Here is a 22,297-nt window from a genome sequence, read left to right on the forward strand (position 1 = left end):
ATAATTGTCAAATTTAATGTGATGAACTATTATATGTTAAAGAGTTTTGCTAAACGTGTTGTACATTAGGCTTTTTTTTTTTCTTTTTAGTGTTTATAACTTTAATCACGATAACGAGAGAATGGGGCCCAAGTGCCATTTGCCAAGTTGCTCATAAATTATTCCTATTAAAGTCCGAATTATGTATTATTACTCTCTCCAACATTTATTTTGAAACGAAAGAAGTAGATATTTCCTCCTTTAGACATATACTTTTATCATATAGGTAACTTTGTAGACACTTAATGCAAGGTTGCAATCTTAAAGGGTTGAGTCATCATGAGTTAGCTCATGTGTTAAGCTCCCTACTTTCTATTTTTCAGATGGAGGGTTCAAACCCAAACATTAGTTATCCCCTTTTGCTATAAATAAATAAATATGAAAAGTTGCAGCCTCATAGTTTAAATATTTATCTCAAATATCAGAAAGATAGCTAACACGAAAAAAGAAAAATAAGGTAACATAATATAGCAGCTAATGTAGACCATAACTCCAGGTAGACCAACTTTACACCATTGTTGCACACTTGCATTGCATGCACTAGTAGATGATTTTTGAAGGACATAAAGGAAATCAACAAGTACGAGGTTAAAGTCCATCAAGCAAGAATTTTCCACGTTGGCAGTCACATTTAACGGCAGGAAATTTAAAGAAAAAAGAAAACCAAATTATAACAAGGAAATTAATTGGAACGAAATTTTCCGAGTATATTGTAAGTGTAACTCAAGTTTTCGTTTAAAGAGTTAGCCGTTTGATTTTACTAGTAGTTATTATATGCGAATATTGATTTTATTATATCAGGGAGGAGCGGGGAAAGAAGAAAGAAATATACTATGTTAATGATAGAGTTTGAAGTTTGAACCCTTCACCTCAATTGTGGAAGGTACGCAGGAAACTCATCAAGTTAATTAACTCTCAGTCTCACGATTTTGTTTTCTTCAAAGTTATTGGTCGATATAATTTCATGAACTACTATATGAATTATTACACTAAAATTTTAGTCTTGCTTGATGGGCTACCCTAACAAGTGTGATTGACGTATAGTTTCTTCTTTAATTAGCTAGAGATCATATAATAAGAATATAAAATGACTACGATAAAAGAATAGAGTTAAACTAAATGTGCACGTAAGTGATGATATAATTATGAAGAAAGAGACAAAAGCATAGAGGTTTTGAGAAGCAGAGCGTTTGGTATCCTACCAATAAGGCAGAAAGTGGGAAAGCAATCCCATCAACATTAGAGAAAATTACAAATAGGTGGGCAGACAGGGCACACATCATATATTCTCATAATTTTTGTGTTGAAAGTTGAAATATAACATGTCCCAAAATTTATAATAAGCATGCTAATATGTACTATGTTGAATTAGCTTTTTGTATTTAAGAATAACAATGATGGAGAGAAAGACTTAAAATACTAAACGTTATAAGAATTTTTGTTTGTCGATCGATCTCTTCAATTTCTTGTCGAAATAGCACGCTGATATATAAGTTCTTTGATTAGACAAACAAAACAAATCTGTTTACTTGATTTATCTTTTCACTTTTTTCTGCTGCTTCCTCTTAATTCACTTTGATGTCCTCCAATAATATTAATTTATAGGAATCATAGTAATCGTTTACGTTAATATATAACATTTGACTTTCAAATTTATCTAATTAGTTTTTATTCTCCAAAAATTATGTCATTCGCATGTTACGTGTTGCCATCAGTGTTATAAATATTGGAATACCCTTAGAATATATAGGCAACTTAATTATGACCTACCGAATTCTAAAGAAAAAGGGTACCACTTATTTTAGAATCGGAATAAGGAATTTTGAAATTCACCCCACCTATACTTTATGAAAAAAATTGAAATTTAAGAGGAACTGGAAGTCACACTTGACTCTTATAAGGAGAAGATTACTACCGACTAGGGGATCAAAATGAATTGTATTGAATGCCCTACTCTTGTGATCCTACATGAGAGTGTGAGAATCGAATCGAAGAAAAATCAGAAAAGAAATTAATAGTTCGGTGGAAGATCAGTACTCAGGACCCGTTGGAAAATCTATTCTAGATCCGTCTGCCGATGCACATCTTTTGAGAGTTACATAATATAGATTTAGATATTATATTATAAACATACATATAAACAAACTCCCCATTCCTTCGCTAGAAAGGTATTATTACTATTAGGGGTGTACATAAATCGGGTTGGTTCAGATTTTTTATAAACCAAATCAAACCATTTGTGTCGGATTATTAAATTTATAAACCAAACCAAATCAATAAAAGTCGGGTTTTTCGATATCAATTTCTCTCGATTTTTTCGGTTTTTTTTGGATTTTTCGGGTTTTTTCGGGTTTCTCGGATTTTTCATAGTATCTAATAAAAAGTATAGAGCAGTGCTTCTTAAAAAGAGTTCTAGTACAAAATATCAACATATAAGATGGAGACAGAACACTGTTTGAAGTTTTAACTTTATAATATAACTTTATAAGATGAGTTTTTTTTGTATATTATTTAGATGGACTTCTCAAGTACAAATCTAAATGTAAGAAAGAAAACATAAATTATGAAAAATTTTAATTTTTTTTTTATAAATTATATTTTAATAAATATTTTTATGTATAACATAATTTAAAAGTAGTATATCTATAATCGGGTCGGTTTGGGTTCGGTTTGACTTTTTTTAGTTAAAACCAAACCAATCCTATAATGGTCGGGTTTTTTTTCCAAACACCAAACCAAGTCAAACCAAATCACTAGTTGGGTTTTTTTTCCGGTTTGATTCGGTTTGTCGGTTTGTCGGTTTGGTGCGATTTATCGGTACAGCCCTAATTACTATTACAACACCACTATCACTAGAGGCGAATTTGGAGAATAATTAATGGGTTCTGCGAATTTAACTAAACTTACTTCTCCCTCCGTCTCAAATTATGTGATATTTTCTTGTTTTTCGAGAGTCAAACAGTTTAAGTTTGACCCAAAATTTGTGCCTCGAATCATAAAAAAATTTGAAATGAAATTTATATATTTGTAAATTGCATAAAAGTATTGTAAGTCGCAATAATGAACAATTCAAAATATTTAAAAGATATATGAAAAATTTACGATCAAAAATAGATTCATTTGAATCTTGAAATTTGTAAAGTGCCATGTAAATTAGGATAGAAGAAATATTTAATTTTCTACTCAAACTATTGGCTATGTATACGTATATGAATGAAGTTAAAAATTTATACATATATAATCTGGTTATATTTATTATTTTGAATTTATGCACTCAAACAAAAATTTTAATTCACTTCTGACACTCTCCCCTCTCCACCGGAAAAGAAAACGGATTGCATCATATGTAGAAATGATTGGTATCCTTAGTTTTTTCATGGAGACTATCTATTAGAAAACGGAAAGTAGGCAAAGGTCACCCAATTCTATGACAAAAGCATTAATATTTCCTCATTGCTTGCTCACTCATTCTACCACTCACCATAAATGCAATATTCTCATGATCAATTTATGTGGCAGTTTGAATTTTGAAAGTTAAATAATTTAATTTGAATTATAAATTTGGATATGAAATTTAATAAGTCAGAATTATTCATAACTCAAGATATTTAAAAGATGCAAGAAAAAAATTAAAATAAAAAAAAATTATTTGAAATTTTGAAATTAAAAAAATATCACATAAATTGAATGGAGAGTTACATATAAATTTCAGAACATCTCTTCACCTTTTCGATCGGAAACTAATTACAACACTCAATGAGTTCGTCCATGGGTATTATGGTTTGCTAAGGTGTAATCAGGATCGTCATGGGTCGGTTTTGGATTCATGTGAATATAATAATTTTAATTCAAATTCTGTAACATTACTGTATACTCCACTTAATATTTATAAATATTTTATTTTTGAATCTAGTTAGTATTGTACTATAAACTGGATAGTCTACGCTCGATCAATGTTTTGATTTTTTCTTGATGTACTAATTAATAATTATCCTTATAAGTTATAAACAAGAAGTTGATATGTCGTGTGAAATTCGAAACTCATATCTAATTAGTGTATAGTAAAGTTTAAAAAGGATGTGTTCGATATAGAGGAAATTATTTTGCCGAAAATATTTTTATTTTATTTTTTTAATGTTTGATTGATTAAAATTTTAAAAAAATATTTTTCCTAGAACACAAGCTTCTTAAAAATTAGGAAAATGTCCTATTTATTGAAATCAGAGAAAACTAGTTTCACAAGTACTAATATTCCACATTGATTATATAATTGTGTCCTTTTTATGTTCCAACACCTCGTCCCCATCCCTAACACCAGTAACTCACTCCTCCTTTTATAATATTTGTCTAAATTATATCTATACAAATAATTTTAGAATTATATTTTTTTGGCTACCTACTGAACACAAGAAAATAAGTAAGAAAAATAATTATTTTCTTATGATTTTTTTTCTTCTTACCGAACACACATAATTGCAACTAATATATTCATCAGTTAGGTAAAATCGCACATTGTTCCTTTCATATCAAGAATTTGTGAAGGCACTGAGGTTGTTAATTAAACATTAGATTAATGTTCCAAAGGTCAAATTAATTTTAGGATTTGGGAGGATCATCACGTGCAATGTTTAATTAAATTTTATTTTTGTGTTTGAAAAGGAAATTTAACTAGCTAGGGTAGAGATTATAGATGCTGTCAGCAAATCAAGGCTAATGGGTTGGTAAAAACGTCGTCTTCCCATTAATAATCATTATTTTTTACTAATAAATAGGATAACTTTAATTAGTAGTAGCCTAGTAGGTGCCAGACCAGCCTGACTTTCTTAATTATGATTTTTTTTAATTTTACCTTTTTCTTTATTAACAGTGATATGTGTTTGAGATTATACTTTAAATCATTTCACTACAGAATTTTGTGTTCTAAGTTACGTATGGATCGTTAATTACTATCTTAATCATGGTGGTCAAATTCAGGCTTATCCACCATATTATTAGTTATAGAAAAAGAAAAGAAAAAAGAAACGAGAGTTTGTCTCTTTTTAGTTGTCATGATAAGATTTGACAGAATCTTTAAGAAAAAAATTAATTAGAAATGTTGTTTGACTAATATATTCCTTATTAATTATTTAATTTTTATCTATATATGTATCTATTAATTCTAGAATAATTAATGCTAAGAGCAAAGTTGAAAAAATATAATTAATTTTTTCTTGATTATTTAAATTGATAACCATTTTAGAACAAGTACTTTTAATATACATGACAACTAAAAAGAGAAAGAGGATCGGAGTAACATTGACACTTAATTTCTAGTTCCAAACTTTTTACCCTAATTAAGAAGATGAAATAAGACAAGAAATAGAAACAATTTTTTTGTTGTTGTTCACGTAATACATAATATTTTGGTAATATACAAAAGATTTATGGTAGTTCGATGAAACATTGGTGTGAGCATGTTGAAGCAAAAATTTCAAATTCGAATCCTTGAAATAAAATCATTATTAATAAGGAAAACTTTACTTCAAAATAGGATTTTCTAGTGCAAATTTAAGTTAGTTAAGCCATAAAATGAATATCAAATGTAAAAAAATAATAGGTGCGACACTATAACAACAGATTATATTTATAGTAATAGCAAAGGCTTACAACTTAAAGAAAAGAAACAATATTAATGAGAAGCAGAACTCAGAGATGAGGAAATACAGACATTTGACTCCATAATATGCATAATGCTTTCTTTCAATCTATCGGCCTTTTAACCACTTGCTTCAAATAAAACTCTTCAAAATTTCACTCGGTTCAGTAATTTCAACTAAATCAACCTAATTCACCACTTCCATCCTATATACTCTTATAGAGCTCGTTTGGATTGGCTAACCAACTTAAAGCCCCTTTTTAGCTTTTGGACGTGTTTGCCTAATGCTGACTTTAAGCAATAAAGTTCTTAAAGTCAGTCAAAAATGAAAAGTTAGGATTCCTAACTTTTTTTTTTCCAAAGTGCTTAAAGTCATTTTCTTTGACCATATAAATTACTTTTATATCCCTTATATTTTAACTAAATTCTCAAACTACCTTTTTTTTATTCTTTTAACCCTAAAATTCACATCATAAACACTTTTATCCAAACACTCAACTGCTTATTTATAAAAATAACTTTCAGCTCTTCAAAATTCGAAAAGCACTTCATACATAAAAGTTACTTTTTTAAGTCAATCCAAACGGGCTCATAGAGTTAACTTTGTTAATAACAAACACCATTAAAAGTTATGATTATATGATACTATCCATTTATTTTTAATCAAAAATTTCAAATTCGAGGCATAAAAATATTAATAAAAAACACTTTAATCTAAAATGAAATTTCTTGGCATGAGCTGTAATTAGAGAGCCCAATGAATAAGAAGCAAATTAAGAATGAATCGTGTGACAATTTACTGTTGACCATAAATATAGGTATGTACCTTAGATATTTATCATTGCATTATTTTTGTCTGGCATTGGATATAATATTCTTAGTAAAATGTTACTACGTAGCTTATTAATTACTTGTTTAAAACCAAAGTATTTCCATGATCCCTACATTTACTTCTGATTGAAGAATTAAATTACAGGAGTGCATTAATCATTCTGATTTAATTGTTTATGCATTTGTTAATGTATTCTATAATCTGTATATAGTGCTATTTTTAAGGTCTCTCCAGTAGTAACTAGTAAGTTGCTCGATTTGATGTAGACCCCGTCTATTTCTTTGCTACATTTCTCAATCAATCACACAACATAATACGTCTTATTCATTTCCTTGTTTTTTTTCTTTAATATGATTTCATTTTTATCTTTTTTCTTTGTTTGTTGAAAAGAGTATATATTATATAAAGTGGGTTTTTCTTTTCTTTTCTCTATACAGCATCTATTTTTTCAATTTTTTTCCTATCCTAAATGTAGCATCCATATAGTAGTTCTAGCAAAAGAATAATATCAATATGGTTGTAAAGGGAGAATTTTTCAGCCGTCTGTATATTGCTTTCGTCTTCCTTTAGCCAAAGCCCTCACAAGTCATTTATGAAGAATATGCTTCTTGGGAACTTTCGAAAACTTTTATAAACCACCCAAATTAAGATTCCTTTGCCTCGTCGCAACGGATTTATGAGGATTTAGAAATAATTTTTTACTATTTTAAGTTAATATTATAATAATAATAACAATAATAATAATAATTAATTTTATAAGTAATTGTTTATAGATATTTCATAAAATTTCTTTGTATGTACATATAAAAATTTGAGCAAAAATTATTGAATTTATGTTAAATCATAACTAGGCCTCTTGATCCACCTTGCTGCCTCACACGTGATTTCTTTTAATGTACATATATTATATATGTTGAATTCTCTTAAAAGACGATGTACTTCCTCCTCCGTTTTAATTTATGCGGTATCTTATGATGTAAATTTTAATTTAAATTTTTTTAAAATTACATGTTCAAATTCATATTCCAAATAAAAGTGTTTTGACTATTCAAACTGTGACACATAATTGGGAACGAATCTTAATTCCGCCTCGCCCAACAACCAAAAATTTTCTTTTCCCCGCTAATTAATAGACTACAAACTAAACATGATTTTACAACTTGAGGGAGAGTTAATTAATTACGTTTCAGCTAATTAAGCACAGATCTTCTATTTTTCCTCTTCCCTCTACTTGCTTTTCGTCATCACTTTGTTACAACTTACATCTTTTCATTAACAAAACAAAAAAAAGCTGTGAGCTTTTTTTCTCTCCATGCCAATGACTGCTGCAGGCACTGATATTAATTTGCATGGAATAATTATAAGTCCCTCTTCAAAGTCCCATAAAAATGTAGTACACCAATGTAATCGGCAAGGCAATCAACATCCCAAAAATGACACTGCAAATTTGTTTACAAATAAAACAATCCAAAATTATCAGTCGTGAAATTACAAAAATTAAAAATAAACAATAAAAAGATGTTCATTAATTTATACTTACGCTGTGCTAAGAATGTCAGGATGAACGTTGTATTCCTTGGCGAAGACAAAGGGAACAATTCCTTGGGGTAGAGCTGCCTGTTTTTAGTAGAAATCAATTGTACACACAAAAGTATAATAAATAAATATGTCACTTTACCACGACACCCAGTGTAATTCTAAAAATAAGATATAGGGATGGTACCTTTAACAATTTAAGCCTAAATAATACATTCTAAATTGCAAATTCTAAAACTTTTCCAACAACGACAATATACCTAGTGGAATCTAGAAAGGGTTGTGTGTATGAAATTTTTACCTCTGCCTGTATGGGGTAGAGAGTGTGGGGTTAGAGAGGTTGGTTCCTAATAAAGCTTCGGCTAAATTATGAAACATTCCCTTTTGAAATAATTGTCGCCGTGCCAAAATCTTATATTTTATGAAGGAGTTTTTTCATATAAAAACATCCAAAGTTGTTGAAGGTTTTATATATATTAAAACTTAAAAGCACTCATATAAATTATGAATTCACTGGTAATTAAATTATTAAGTTTTGAAAGTGTATGGGCTCGAAGCAGCAGGTTGGTTAATTAGTTTATTTAGTGGTAGGTCATAGTGGAGAGTTTGAAAATAAAATAATTAACATAGCCATATATGTTTTATATATATGCTTTTAATAAAGAAAAAAAAAAGAATATATATATAGTTAATTAAAGTTTGCAAAGATTTGACGCTGACCTGTACAATTGCCACGTGTAATAGAGTTCCACGAAGACCAACAGCAATAGAAGCAGCTGCCATAACAGCTGGACCTGTAAGGAATCTCACAGCCATGGCAAAAGATGCAACAGAATTCCCACATGCTATGATCCTTGGTTGCAAAGCCATGAACAGACCTGTCATCCATCAAACTATTCATTTTCTTACATGCAAAAATATACAATTTTTCTACTTCCAACTATACCATTAAAATATATGTATGCAATATCAAATTGAAAAAATAATGAAAAAGTGGCTATAGATAGCCCCATCTCTTTTAAGTGCATGGCATCATGCACCAAGGGGACCATTACATTTTACTTGTAATTATAGTGGAAAGCAAAAATATTTGATGATTCTTTCTTTGGAATTACAGGATTACTCGATATTTATACTGGTGAGACATAACAGATATTCATAAATTTTATCGAAATGCACACAAACTGACAACTCTTGATTGACAGAATTACTTTGATATCTATACTGACGGAACATAACAAATATTGATAAAATCCATCGAAATGAATACATATTGACTAGTGTTGCAGATCGACAAAATTACTCAATATCTATGTTAACGAGATGTAATAAAATCTCTCGAAATGCACATACAAACTGACTCAAATATTACAATTATTAAAAAAAGCAAGTGCATGGCATCATCACATCCACTAGTGGGGTATTACTACTAGTAGTAGTTATCATGATTGTAGCCATTGAGAAAAAAGAAGGAAGATTTAGAGAAATAAGAAACATTGAGATGGGGTAAAGAAGATTTAATTAAAGAAATAAAGAGAGAGGCATGTTATGATGACCATACTGTTGGTTAACTTTGCTTTTTTGCACGCTCCCCCTTATAAACAAGTACTAATTTAATATCTTAGAGAGACAATAAAATAAAAGAGATAATGTGTGCACACACTAATGGCCTCCTTGAGGAAATAATGAAAGTACTCACCAAGACTGAACATTGCCATGCCAAGTCCTGCATCTGACAGTATAGATATGGACTGTGCAATTATAGCAGGCATCTTCAAATTCCACCTACATTTTTTTAATAATCAGAATATATACCAAACCAAAAACAGAAATTGGTAAATTTACCTGAATGAAACTAGAGACCAAGTGAGGCCAAACAAGCTTGAATAAGTGTTTGGGTTCCTAATAAGTTTTCTCCAAACCATGATGAGTATGAGCCTAGTCATTACACTTGTTGGTGGCATGACTTTTGCTTTGTTTTCTCCAGCTTTTTCACCATCTTGGTTGTTCATTTGATCAGCTCCATCTCTATTTGCAAAGCTGAAATCATCTCTCTCCATGCAGTTTTCTTGATTATTGTTTCTTTGCCCCTCAACTAATTAAGCATAAAAAGAAGGTACTTAATTAGATAATGTTTCTAATTAAAAGCAAAGTGATTAAATTAGGAACAAACTAATTGAAGCATCCAAAGTGTGGCCTAGTGATCAATAAAGTAAACTAATTACCGTGAGGCTTCAGGTCCAAATTCCAGTAAAGACAAAACATTTGGTGATTTAATTTCTTCTTATCAGTTTAAGCCTCGGTGGATAGAGTAAACTGATACGGGACAAAAAAAATTACCTTTTCCATGAGAGATAGGTACTCTCACATCCTTATTAGGTGCAGGCTGGTCTAAATTAGCTGCATAATCATGGCCTCCAAAAACATCAGAAACAGGAGAGTTACTTGAACTCCAAACAAACATATGAAGATCCTTGCCACCTTCTTGATCTCCCTTGTTAGCTGCTTTCTTGGGTGCTTTGGTGCCATTATTACTAGGTGAAAACATGCCAGGATTTGGTGCTGGATAATGAGTGTTACTCTGTGCTGCTGCTGCTCCACCATGGTAATTATTGAATCTGGATTTCCCACTTTCTTCCTCATAATTTGAAGGCCTTGGAGTTGGCCCTCTTGAATTATTAGACATCCCATAAACATCATTTGCACCAAAGTTTGAGTTCCTCCCACCAGTACCAGCCACCATTGAGTAAAAATCAGTATGATTGAAACTAGACCCTCTTGGGGTTGGGTTTCTTGATGACTGCAGAGAGTAAATCTCTGCATTTGTCAAATTTGATGGCCTTGGTGTAGTAGAAGAAAACCCCCCTGACCTTCTTGAGAATATGTCAGACCTTGATGCATTTGATTTTCTTACAGTGACATGAAGCTTCCCATCTTCTTTTACTTCTGCTTCAGTCTCCAAAACTTGTCTACCATCTAATGACATGACATCAGAATCAACATGGATAGAGACAATTGAGCCAGCCGTATCAGGAAATTGCTCAGAAATTAGCAATCTTGCACCTCTAAACTCAAACATAAAAAGCATCAAAGTGTACCAAATAATACACTGTAGTACAACTATTTGCACCATTAAGCTCCCAGAGAAATCACCATACATTCCTTTTAACAAAGGAATACCCATAACTAAAGTATTTGGAAGAGTTGACAGAGAAAAAAGTGTTATACTCCATTCCAAACTACCCCTTTTGCTCAAATTAGCCCAAACAGCAAGAACCCCAAGAACAATAAGTTTCTGAAGTGTGTCTGCAGCAATGAATCTTAAGTTCATAGTGTAAGGATCATTAGCAGCTATAAAGTGGAAAGACAGAAGAGGAACTGCAAAAAGTGCAACAAATCTGTTGATTCCAGAACACTGGTCTGGTGAGAAAATCTTCCACCACTTGACAGAGCCATAAGCTAGTATCATAGCTACATAAAGTGGCACAACAGCAGTCATAACATGGTAGAAATCAGATAAAGTTATCATCTTTGCTAAGTTCTTGAAATAGCCAAATCAAGAAAACATACAAGGAAGGTTTAGAAATAAGGAAATAGAAGAAAGTTTAGTAAGAAGGAGGAAATGGGGTTGGTAAATATAAGCAAAGAGCATGTGTTTTGGTTTATGGGGTTGTGGGGAATTTGCAGAAAGGAGGAATATAGAAAGAATACAGCTTTGAGAGTTGCGAGCAAGCTTGCAGTCTCCAAAGCAAAGGGGGGATTTTTCTAATTATATTTTTGCCTATTTACTACCCCTTTGTTCTTTTCTTCTTTGTTTTGAGCTGTGTTTGGATTTGAAAAGAAAGAAAGAAAGAAAAATGGGGTCTTATAAATTGGTATAATCTGGTCTGGTAATTTGATATATGGCTCTATCTTCAATGGTTCACAGAGTTGTGTAGAGAAAAAGCATTTTGGTTGGAGGTGGTGTCCCTATTAAGTACTTGTTTGCCGGAGCTTTCTTTTTTAAGTCATTTTCTTCTTGTTTTTGGTTTTTTGGCTCGTGGGCTGTTCATGGGCTACGCCTGTTCCTCTGCTGTTTATTTTTATCACCTTTTTTTCTATCCATTTAAATTTATTTGTCTAGTTTAATTTAACTTGATATAAAATTTAAAAAAAGTAAAAAAGGCTTTTGAATTTTATGATCTTAAATTAAATATATGTAGAATATACTAAAATATCATTTAATCTTGTGGTGTTTAATATGTGATGTGAAAAGTTAAAAGTAAAGAGTTGTTAAAAAATGAAAGAGATATTATTTTTTAAACCAACTTAAATAGAAAGTAAGATAAACAAATTGAAACGAAGAGAGTAATATAGTTGTATACAGTCAAAAGTATATTCAAATTGCTCTATAACAATATTTCACCCTAACGATCGTATTTCTTCAGAATTTGATATTCATATTATATATATATATATATATATATAACAATATTTCGCTATTAACCGTAAAATATATACATAAAAGATGTTATTATAATGAGATTTCACTTTATTTCTTTTGCCTTTTAGCCATTTTGTCAAGGCATGCAACATTCTAATGCATGTGAAATTGATACAAGGCACTATTGCCCGTCACTAATAAGTTCTATATTAATGTAAAAAAATATCTTCTATTTAGGTTCTGAAAATGGTGAATCTGAGTCCTGATTGAGGCCTTGATGGGGCATTGTGACAAGAACAGGAGCTAAAGAACAAGTAGGCTATGGTGAAATTAATGGTGCATTTTTGTGGTGGACCGGTTTAGTTTGTCCATTCCAAATTAGACTTATTACAGCCATTATTCTCAGGGATGTTCTCTTTATGATCAAAATGTTAAGGGTTGTTTGGTGGGAGGTATGAAAAATGAATTCAAACACAAAATAATCATGTTTAGTTAGAGGGATCAAGATAAAAAACAATATCTGCATAACCTATGTTGTAAAATATTTAATTAACCGTATAAGAGAAAAAATAGTTCCTACGTAATCTTATGTAGTGTCCCACACACCCACGATAGGAAAGGGTTAAACATACTACTGTCTCATATTAGATGGACACTTTCAACTTTATATGGTGATTAAGAAATCATTAATACATTAAAAGAATTTACCATTTTGCCCTTTGTTTATATTAATACAATAGACATAGAGTATAGAAATAGGTAGTATTGAGAATGGTTTACATTCAAAAGGTCATATTAATTGCAGGGATAAAATAGAAAAAAATTTAATTAAATTTATCTTGATTTAATAAGTGATCAAGTAATATGAGACAAATATTTTTAGTAAGATATTCATCTAATATAGGACTGAGGTAGTACTTCCCTAACATTTCTTGAGGTGGAAACTCCATGAAATACTTTCTCTATTTCATATTAACTGAATTTCTAGAGTTTTTTTCATTGTTCAAAATAATTGAATTGTTCAAAGTTCAAGAGAAATGTTTGAATCTTTTTTCATGTTTACCCTTCCCATTAATGAAGTTTTGTAATTTTCTAGACGTTAAACTACACTACTTATAAAATTATACTCCAATAAGGGACTTTATATTTATGATTTTACATTTAATCATCTTTATGAGGCTAATTAAACAAAAGGATAATCGAGAAAAATATGATTCAAATTTTGTACTTAAATGTTTTTCTTAATATATATGTATTATCTTAGAAATTCAATTAATATGGAATAGAGGGAGTAGTAAATGTTATTTTTAGAGGGAAGATAGAGATAATGGTAAAATAATGTCCTAGAAGTTATAAAAGCACAAGCATGCGTTGAAATGAATGATGGATAGCAGTGGCAAATTGGAGCAAATTAAGATTAGCGTGTCACAACTCTCTTGGACTCCCAAAAACAAACATTATGTTTAATTTGCACAAACTGCTATATATTGGTACTAGGAAATATAATGCTTATGTTTCCCATGGACTACAAAAGGGCAATGTATTTCTTTGAGCACATCTCGATTATTTTATCAAAGACATTGTTATTCAGTTGTAATTATAGAAATTAGAGCATAATATATAAATTCGGTAACTTTTTATGTGAACTCAATAACTCTTATTATTAAATATAATTCAAAGTTTCATACAAGTACAAAATTATTGAGTTCTGTCGAATTGATAGCTTTGATCTTGAATATAGGTGCTTTTGTCTCTGTTCATTCTTTACCCTTACCCTTACCCTTTTCTCTGAGGTTTTGGTCCGTTTTGGTTCAAATTTGGATTTGTTACTTTACAAGAAATTTCGTGCTGTTGATAGAAAATTAATAGAATATTTAGACCAATCTTTTGGGAATTTTATACATAATTTAAGTGCAGATGAAAGCTTTGAATTTCCCAAATTTTTTGTCCTCTACCTCTAGTAGACAACTCTGTCTATTCTTCTCTTTCCTCCTCTCATATAACTGATATCTATGTGTCCCATTCACACAATTTCATTGAAACATGCTTATACATATGTATATGGACAATGGTTGCTATCTAGGAGTTCTGGTCCAACATATATTAGTAATGAAATTAATCTGTTGCAAAGTAATCAGATTAATTAGCATAAAGAACTAAAAATTGCCTATGGTGTGTGGCAATCAAATGAGTAACTTGAAAATGGAATTGGCAATAAATGAACTATAGTACATTTTACATTTAGGGAAAGGTGAAACAAGATTTGGGTTTTGGACACCAAATTCTAATTATTTGGGCCTGTACAGCTTCAACAGCCATGAAAAAAGCCCTCCTATACTATATTAATGTGACATGTATATTTATTGTTAGAGAGAAAAAAGCATTTAATTGCGCAATTTGTCCTTGCTAGTCTTTGATTTTTGTCTTTAGAAATAAATTCTTTTAGGACGGGAAACATAACTTGTAAGATGCAAAAATATAAATTTATGTTATTTGCTCTGAGTGAAAAGAAACTAAAGATCGACACAAAATAGGGGGAAAGCTGCAAATGACCCGGGAAGAAACTGACTAAATAATGATTCAAAAGTTGGTTTTCTGAAAGGACAAAAAGAAAACATGGAATGTCTTAAAATCAACTAAAGGTCGTATATATTGGGAGGAAAAGAATGGAGAACCATTTTAGTTGTCTCAAATGTTCACTTTCATTGTTCATAAGGACAAGCATACAAATAAATACCATAATATTCACACAAAGGTATGCACTTTTCTGCAAACCTGTATACTGAGTACTTAGCATATATAACACGACAATGATTCCAGTGATACAAGAAAAAAGGAAGAGAATATTCAAACCACATATTCGGTAAGCTAGAAACCTTGCACAACAGATCAGTGCAGTGTGCAAAGGTAACTTAATTGAACTTCTATATAACAAACTCCACTTATCACAACTAGAGATCAATTGTGAGAGCACAAACTAGTTCACAGACAGCAGTTTACTGCAACCAGATGTATATACACACGCTGTATTCTATAAACCCTTGGAACCAGGAAGGTTGATCCACTGAAGTTGAAGTTCGACCTCTCCACATTCCACATTTCTCAATCTTAGGCACATATCTTGCACAACCTGCCCATCTTTCCATACAACATTAGACGCTTCGGACAGGCAGTTAGATCTGCATGGTTGTATTCTTGTAATAATGGTGCCATCTGGGAGGTCACTTAAGTTCATCTTGAGAGCCTCTAGAAATGGTTTGATGTCAAATTCAGCATCTCCCATTTTGTCATCTTTGCTGAATATGTCGTGATCATACACAGTCTGGAAACAGGCATAAACAAGAAAACATAAACAAGATATACAAACACTGGAAACTTTATATTATGTAGGAACATTTGAAAACACCCAGCAAGTGATCATTAGCGAGAAATGGTTATGTTTTCTGCGAAACAGAAGGGTCTTATCTTATAAGATAACCAGCAAACAAGAAACTTTACCAGCATAACAGGAAGATTGGGATCTGCAATAGAAAGAGTTAAATCATCATTCCACTCAGGATTAACATCCTTTTTTACAACTCGGGTCTTCAATTTCTGTGTTCAAGTTGAAAAACAGGCAAGTCAAAAAAATGTCAGAGAGAAATTAATAATATACATCAAAGAGGAAGAATTCACAATTTACAACACATTTCAAATCTGTGGCTTCACATCTTCCATGTAGTTAATAACAAAATAACACAGTAGTCAGAGCATTGAACGAAAAGAAGAGCCAAGTATTCGAGTCCTTATGTGTGTTTTTTCCCGCTCGCTGATTTGGAAGCTTGAAGTACCGAATGAGTCATGCATTATGGCAAAAAAACAGATATTTACAAGTCACAGAGTATTAAAGACATTGTTATCTTATGACATCATTTAGAACATGACACAGATACAAAAAATGATGCTCTTTTGGTAAACTCAGACGAGTACAAAAAGATTATAGTACAACAAATCAAAAGATTTGGCAACAAGGCCGCAGATATCTTAGAATTTATCTATTTGTTTGCAACAACTTTCCAAATCCTAGAAAATACATGGACAAGTCCCCAAAAAAATCTCAAAAACTTTTTTCTGAGTGATACAAACACCTGGGGCAGGTAAGATTCTCCACCAGTCCACCAACGTTGATGAACTATTCACCCCATCCCAAGATTTTTAACGAAGGATGTTCAACATCTACGATATATACATAAAAAAAGTAATTTTAACCGTGTATAAACAATGTAATTTTCTACCGACGAGGGTTTGGATGAACCTTTGGCCCTACCTGACTCTGCCCATGTCCATCACACACACATGACCCATTCTACCTAGTGGCCGAGCCAGGATTTTAACTCAGGAGGTCCAAAGTATAAAGAAAAAGCTCAGGTGCGGGATGAGCGCAGTAGCCCCCTTGACATACTCTTTGTACAAGAAATCACAAGTATTTCATTGGTTCATACAAGTAAACACCAAACTAATAAAAGATACCAAGGACAAAGGTACATTGATAAAAAGAATTTTAGTGGATCAGTTGTATTACATAGGTTATTCCTAAAACACATGAAAATTAAAGGATGAAAAAGGGAACGAGACGGGGAAGAAAAATATTTACCTTAACCCGCTAAATTTAACTTACCTTATCATACCCATTAAGCATTTCTTCCTACTTTTACCCAGCTCCATCGAGCATTCTTAAAATTTCGTGTTTTTTATACTTTAATTTTGTAATATTTTACTTAATTTTGCACTATTTTAAAAATTTTAAATTAGTATCCATTCAATCACATGTTAGAGGCCGTTTGGATTGACTTAGAAGTTGTTTTCAGTTTTTTTGTGTGTTTGGCTGGCCAACTTAAAGTCATTTTGTGCTTAAAATAAGCCCCAATAAATAGTTGGGTTTACTTGGATGAACTTATTTTAAGTAGTTTATAAGTTGGAAACAACTTATAAGTCAAAAAAAAAAGTTGGTCTACACCTACTTTTTTTTTTTTAACTTATAAACAGTTTTCAACTTATAAGCTGCTTAAAAAAAAGTCAATCCAAACAGGCTATTACTATGAAAATCGTCAAGATTTTCTAAAAGTGTGCAAGAATAGAGTTACTAATATTATAATGCATATTCAGAAGATTAATAAATGACATCGTCAATCTTTTAAGTTCATATAGTTCAATTAACTAGGTTAGTCATCATTTGTAAAAAAGATAAATGAAAATAAATCAAATAAGTTTAGTTTCCATCTCTCGAAAATAGAATTGGAAAAAACAGAAAAAGAAATTCCATGAATTCTATTAAATTGATATTGTTAAAATGATATTGATGATTTTTAAATTTCTTCATTTAATTACATCTAATTTACCTTATTTTTTTTAAAAAATAAAATCATATTTCTATCTCAATTTCAAGTTTAATATAATTCATCATTTTTAAAGAGTTTATTCAAGTTAAGTCTTTACTAAGCTTCTCACTTGTTATCAGTTGGTTCATTTTAATATATATACTCATAAAATCAGAATTTGACCTTATGTATATAGTATAATTTTTCGACGAAGGGGATTCACCTGATTCTACCCTATTACTGTACTTTTCAGAACCTGGAAGATCAAGCTCTCTGTACCTAGAACTTATTATGGTGTAAACTTCACAAATCTGCATCAGCCAAAAGGGTTTATCGCTCCAGACTCACCACCTAGAACTCCGAAATTCGGAAACCTTCGCAAGACAAGAATTACAACAGCACACCTTACACATTCAAAAGCCTCCTTAGTATGGACAAAACCTACAAAAAGGATATTCCTTTTTCGAAGAGATTACAACCCTTTTCTAGAAGGGAAGACTAAAAATATGATAGAATTGTTTAAAATAAATAAACTTCAACACCCCTTCCCCAGCCCCATTCTGGAACTCATGACAAAAAAGGACACTTAAAAATAATATTAATAACAGGAGATAATTAATTAGACTTAGATAATACCATCGGAAGACTTCCAGAAAAAGATTGTAACCAGAAAAACCACGAATTGCAAAATTAAACCCTGTGATTTTAATTCTGTACTGGGTTAAAATAAAGGGGAAAAAAAGGTAAGGGGCGGTCTCTCTTTCTTTTTTTTTCCCGATTGCAACATTAATAAATCCCAATAAAACGGAGCCCATTGTCAAACATGAACTGGTAACGCTAAAGATGACATCTTTTTAGCGTAATTTCCACATAAATTTTTTAAATACATCCTTCATATGTCAAGCAAACTGATTATAAACCCAGATGCATAAATTCAAGAAAAGAAAATTACAGCCACTGGGTGATCCATGCTCATAGACTTAATAACTTTCCTTACATGAAATTTCAAAATTTTCCTCCATAAATGATCATATCAGCAAATATCAAACATTACAATCACAGTAGTAGACCAAAAATTCGATAAATAGGAAACAGTTAAAGAAGAAGAAGAAGAAGTGTAATTGGGACCTGTTTAGCCATCTTGAGGACAACGTAGGGATCACTGCTGCAAACATCGCGAACAGCTAGATTCACACCTCTCTTGACTCGTACTCTCAGAAGACCCAAAAGATTTTCCATTTCAGACTATTGGTCGCTGTTTGCCGATGTTCTTGCTAATTAAAGCCGCCCCTACTCTTTCCTTTATAAAACCTCCAGTATACATTTTATATATAAATAACTTATTTTCCGACTATTTATCAAACGTTACATAACTTATGTTAGTTAAAAAATTATATAAGAATGAATAACCTTCTTATTGATTACCAAAAGCTCTCTGCTTCTCAATCTAAAATAAGTTGAAACAAACTATATAAATTCATATATTTCTATTTAAACTCAACTCATTTGTTATTATATTTAAATTAAATTAAATTAAATATATATAAATATTTTACGTGTTAATGGAGCTCTCACTTGAAATTAAGTTTCCGTGTTTAATGTAACCAAATGTTGATTTTGAATCAAAATGAAGTTTGACTCTTATTACGTCCATGAAAAGAGTTATAACCTATCTTTAAATAAGTCCATATTAATTAAAAGTAACTATAGATATTTCGAGACAATTTTTTGATAAGTAATTTATGTTTCTCTTATGTTATTTCTTCCTAACGAATACAACAACAACAACAATCCAGTGAAATTTTACAACGTGGGTCTGGAGAGGATAAAGTGTACGCAAACCTTACTCCTACTAGGACGGCTGTTTTCGAGAGACTCTCGGCTCAAAAGAAGCATAAAAGAGGTCAGATAAAGATAAGAAGTTCAAAGCGTTATGGAAAAGCAAATAACGAATAACGCAAATAACGAAAGCAATACAGATAAAATAGAGTAAATAATCATTTTTTACTCTTACCAGTAATTCTAGTTTTATGTGTTTTTTTTTTGTATAATGGAGTAATACTTTTGGATTAGCGTAAATAAAGTATTATGATATGTGAGATATATAACACGTAATATGATTGCAACAACTTAGTTATAACGTAATTTGATAGCAACTATGACTTAGTTGTGTTGGTGTAGTTGAATTTTCCCTTTCTGAGATCGTGGAGAAGACATGTACAGTTCAATAAATTTTAATTCATTATCTCTCGATTCGGAAGGGCACCAACGGTCGTGCTATCATACAGAATAGCTGAGATGCTACGACAATGGATATAGACCTCTTTCCTCCGCTGCTTACCCAATAGACTACAAAAAAATAGATCAAATAGCAACCTCCCACGTATACCAAGTCAAATAAACTTTTCATTGTTGAATCTACAAAGCCAGTATCTTTTTTGGGGGATTTAAAAAGGGTGGCGGGAGGGGCGAGTTCTCCTATAACAAGTCAATTTATTGGAGCAAAATACAAAAAATGATGAAAAGTCTGAAAGAGGCAATTTCAGAAAGTTGCAATTAAAAACAAAATTATTGTTTTGTTATGTATTGGATGTTTTTTTCCAAGTGAAGCCCACTTGAAAGTGGGCAAGTTGCCCACTTGATCTTCCTTTTCATTTCATGCTTTATCTTTTCCTCTTTTATAAAATGTTATCTTTGACATTAAGAAGTGTACACAGAAATACAGAAGAACATAGATACTACTTCCTCTTACTTTCTCTTTTTTTGTATTTACCGAGTTAATTTATTTTTATAACACGTTATTAGTACGAAACATTAATTTTTTTTCAAAAAATTAACTTCTATATCAGGTATATCTACTGAAAAATTTAATTTTTAGTTGTCTTTGTTATTTTTAAAATTAATTTTCATCATGTCAAAATTGAAATTTGTAGCACTTGATATTTCTGGCAAAAATTATTTATCATGTGTACTTGATGCTGAAATCCATCTTACCGTTAAGGGTCTTGGTGATGCTATAATCGAAAAAAATGCAGCATCAAGTCAGGATAAAGCAAAGGCTATGATTTTCCATCGTCATCATCTAGATGAAAGCCTAAAGGTTGAATATTTGACAGTGAAAGATCCACTTGAATTGTGGAAGACTTAAAAGGGAGGTATGACCACCTCAGGGCAACGGTATTGCCAAAGGCTCGTTATGAGTGGATGCACTTACGATTTCAAGATTTTAAAATTGCAATTAAGTATAATTTTGTTGTATTTAAAATAACTTCCCAACTAAAATTATGTGGGAAAACTATAAATGATGAGGACATGTTGGAAAAGACACTAACTACTTTTCATGCCTCTAATGTGATATTACAACAGCAATATCGTGAAAAGGATTTTTAAAAATACTCTGAATTGATCTCATGCCTTCTGATGGCTGAGCAACATAATGCTATTTTAATGAAAAATCATGAAGTCCGTCCCACTGGAACTTCTTTATTACCGGAAGCAAATGTGGTAGAAATATATGGCCAGTCTGAAAGAAGACAAAATAAAAATCAAGGTCACAATAATGTGCGTGGGCGTGGTAATGATAGAAGACAATATAATAATCGTTGTGGTGGTGATCAACATAAAAGAGAGAACAATATGAGTTCTCAAAGTGGATCTTCAAGAAGTAACTGTCATCGTTGTGGCATGAAAGGCCACTGGAAAAAATGAATGTAGGACGCGTGAGCATTTTGTAAGGCTTTATCAAAATTTCTTCAAAAGAAAGGCAAATAGAGGTGGTGCCTCTTCTTCTAATGCTCGGATAGAGTTACACTTGGCGTTTGAAAATAATGTTAATGCAGGATCTTCGCATAATAATAATATTGAAGCAAATTTAACTTTGAAGGGTAACGATTTTAATGACCTCAATGATATTACTCGTTTGGAGGTTGGAGACTTCTTTAAGAATTATAATTGATGTTTTATTTTGTTATATGATTTACAATATGTTATTGTTTTTTTATGTATTTTTGATTATCATATTTTTTTTTACGTTTATCCATTTAAAAGAAAACAATATTGTTACTTATTTTATCTCTTATAATGTATTTTTATTTTATGAAGATAAATAAATTCTCAGTCTTCAATTGGATCCAAGATAAATAATGGAGATATGTGCATTTTGGATAGTGCCACAACTCATACGATATTAAAAGAAAAAAAATATTTTTGTCATTTAATTATGAAAAAGGTTTATGTCAATACAATATCTAGTAGTACAAAATTGAGTGAAGGCTCTGGAAAAGCGGCCTTATTACTACCTAGAGGAATGATATTGGTAATTGATAATGCATTATATTGTAGTAAGTCTCAAAAAAACTTGTTAAGTTTCAAGGTTATTCGCCAAAATGGCTATCATATTGAGACTGCGAATGAAGAAAAAGTTGAATACATTTATATTACTACAATAAATACGGAGAAGAAAATTATGCACGAAA

General features: G+C 31.1%; 2 protein-coding genes across 2 annotated transcripts; both read right to left on the bottom strand.

The window, feature by feature from the left end:
* Positions 1-7,593: 7,593 nt before the first annotated feature.
* LOC129895761 (probable auxin efflux carrier component 1c) lies at positions 7,594-12,084 on the bottom strand. Its single transcript, XM_055971522.1, has 6 exons — positions 10,383-12,084; positions 9,888-10,137; positions 9,742-9,827; positions 8,763-8,920; positions 8,047-8,123; positions 7,594-7,945 (listed from the first exon to the last, which is right to left on the bottom strand). The coding sequence occupies exons 1-6, from the start codon at positions 11,569-11,571 to the stop codon at positions 7,879-7,881; spliced, it is 1,827 nt and encodes a 608-aa protein (XP_055827497.1). The 5' UTR covers positions 11,572-12,084; the 3' UTR covers positions 7,594-7,878.
* Positions 12,085-15,209: 3,125 nt separating this feature from the next.
* Positions 15,210-19,192, bottom strand: LOC129896486 (protein C2-DOMAIN ABA-RELATED 4-like). The gene is made up of 3 exons (XM_055972406.1): positions 18,951-19,192; positions 15,964-16,059; positions 15,210-15,787 (listed from the first exon to the last, which is right to left on the bottom strand). Exons 1-3 carry the CDS (start codon positions 19,059-19,061, stop codon positions 15,497-15,499), a joined length of 498 nt encoding a protein of 165 aa, XP_055828381.1. The 5' UTR covers positions 19,062-19,192; the 3' UTR covers positions 15,210-15,496.
* Positions 19,193-22,297: the final 3,105 nt, after the last annotated feature.

This window comes from Solanum dulcamara, chromosome 7 (genome assembly GCF_947179165.1).
Source record: "Solanum dulcamara chromosome 7, daSolDulc1.2, whole genome shotgun sequence".
Classification (NCBI taxonomy): domain Eukaryota; kingdom Viridiplantae; phylum Streptophyta; class Magnoliopsida; order Solanales; family Solanaceae; genus Solanum; species Solanum dulcamara.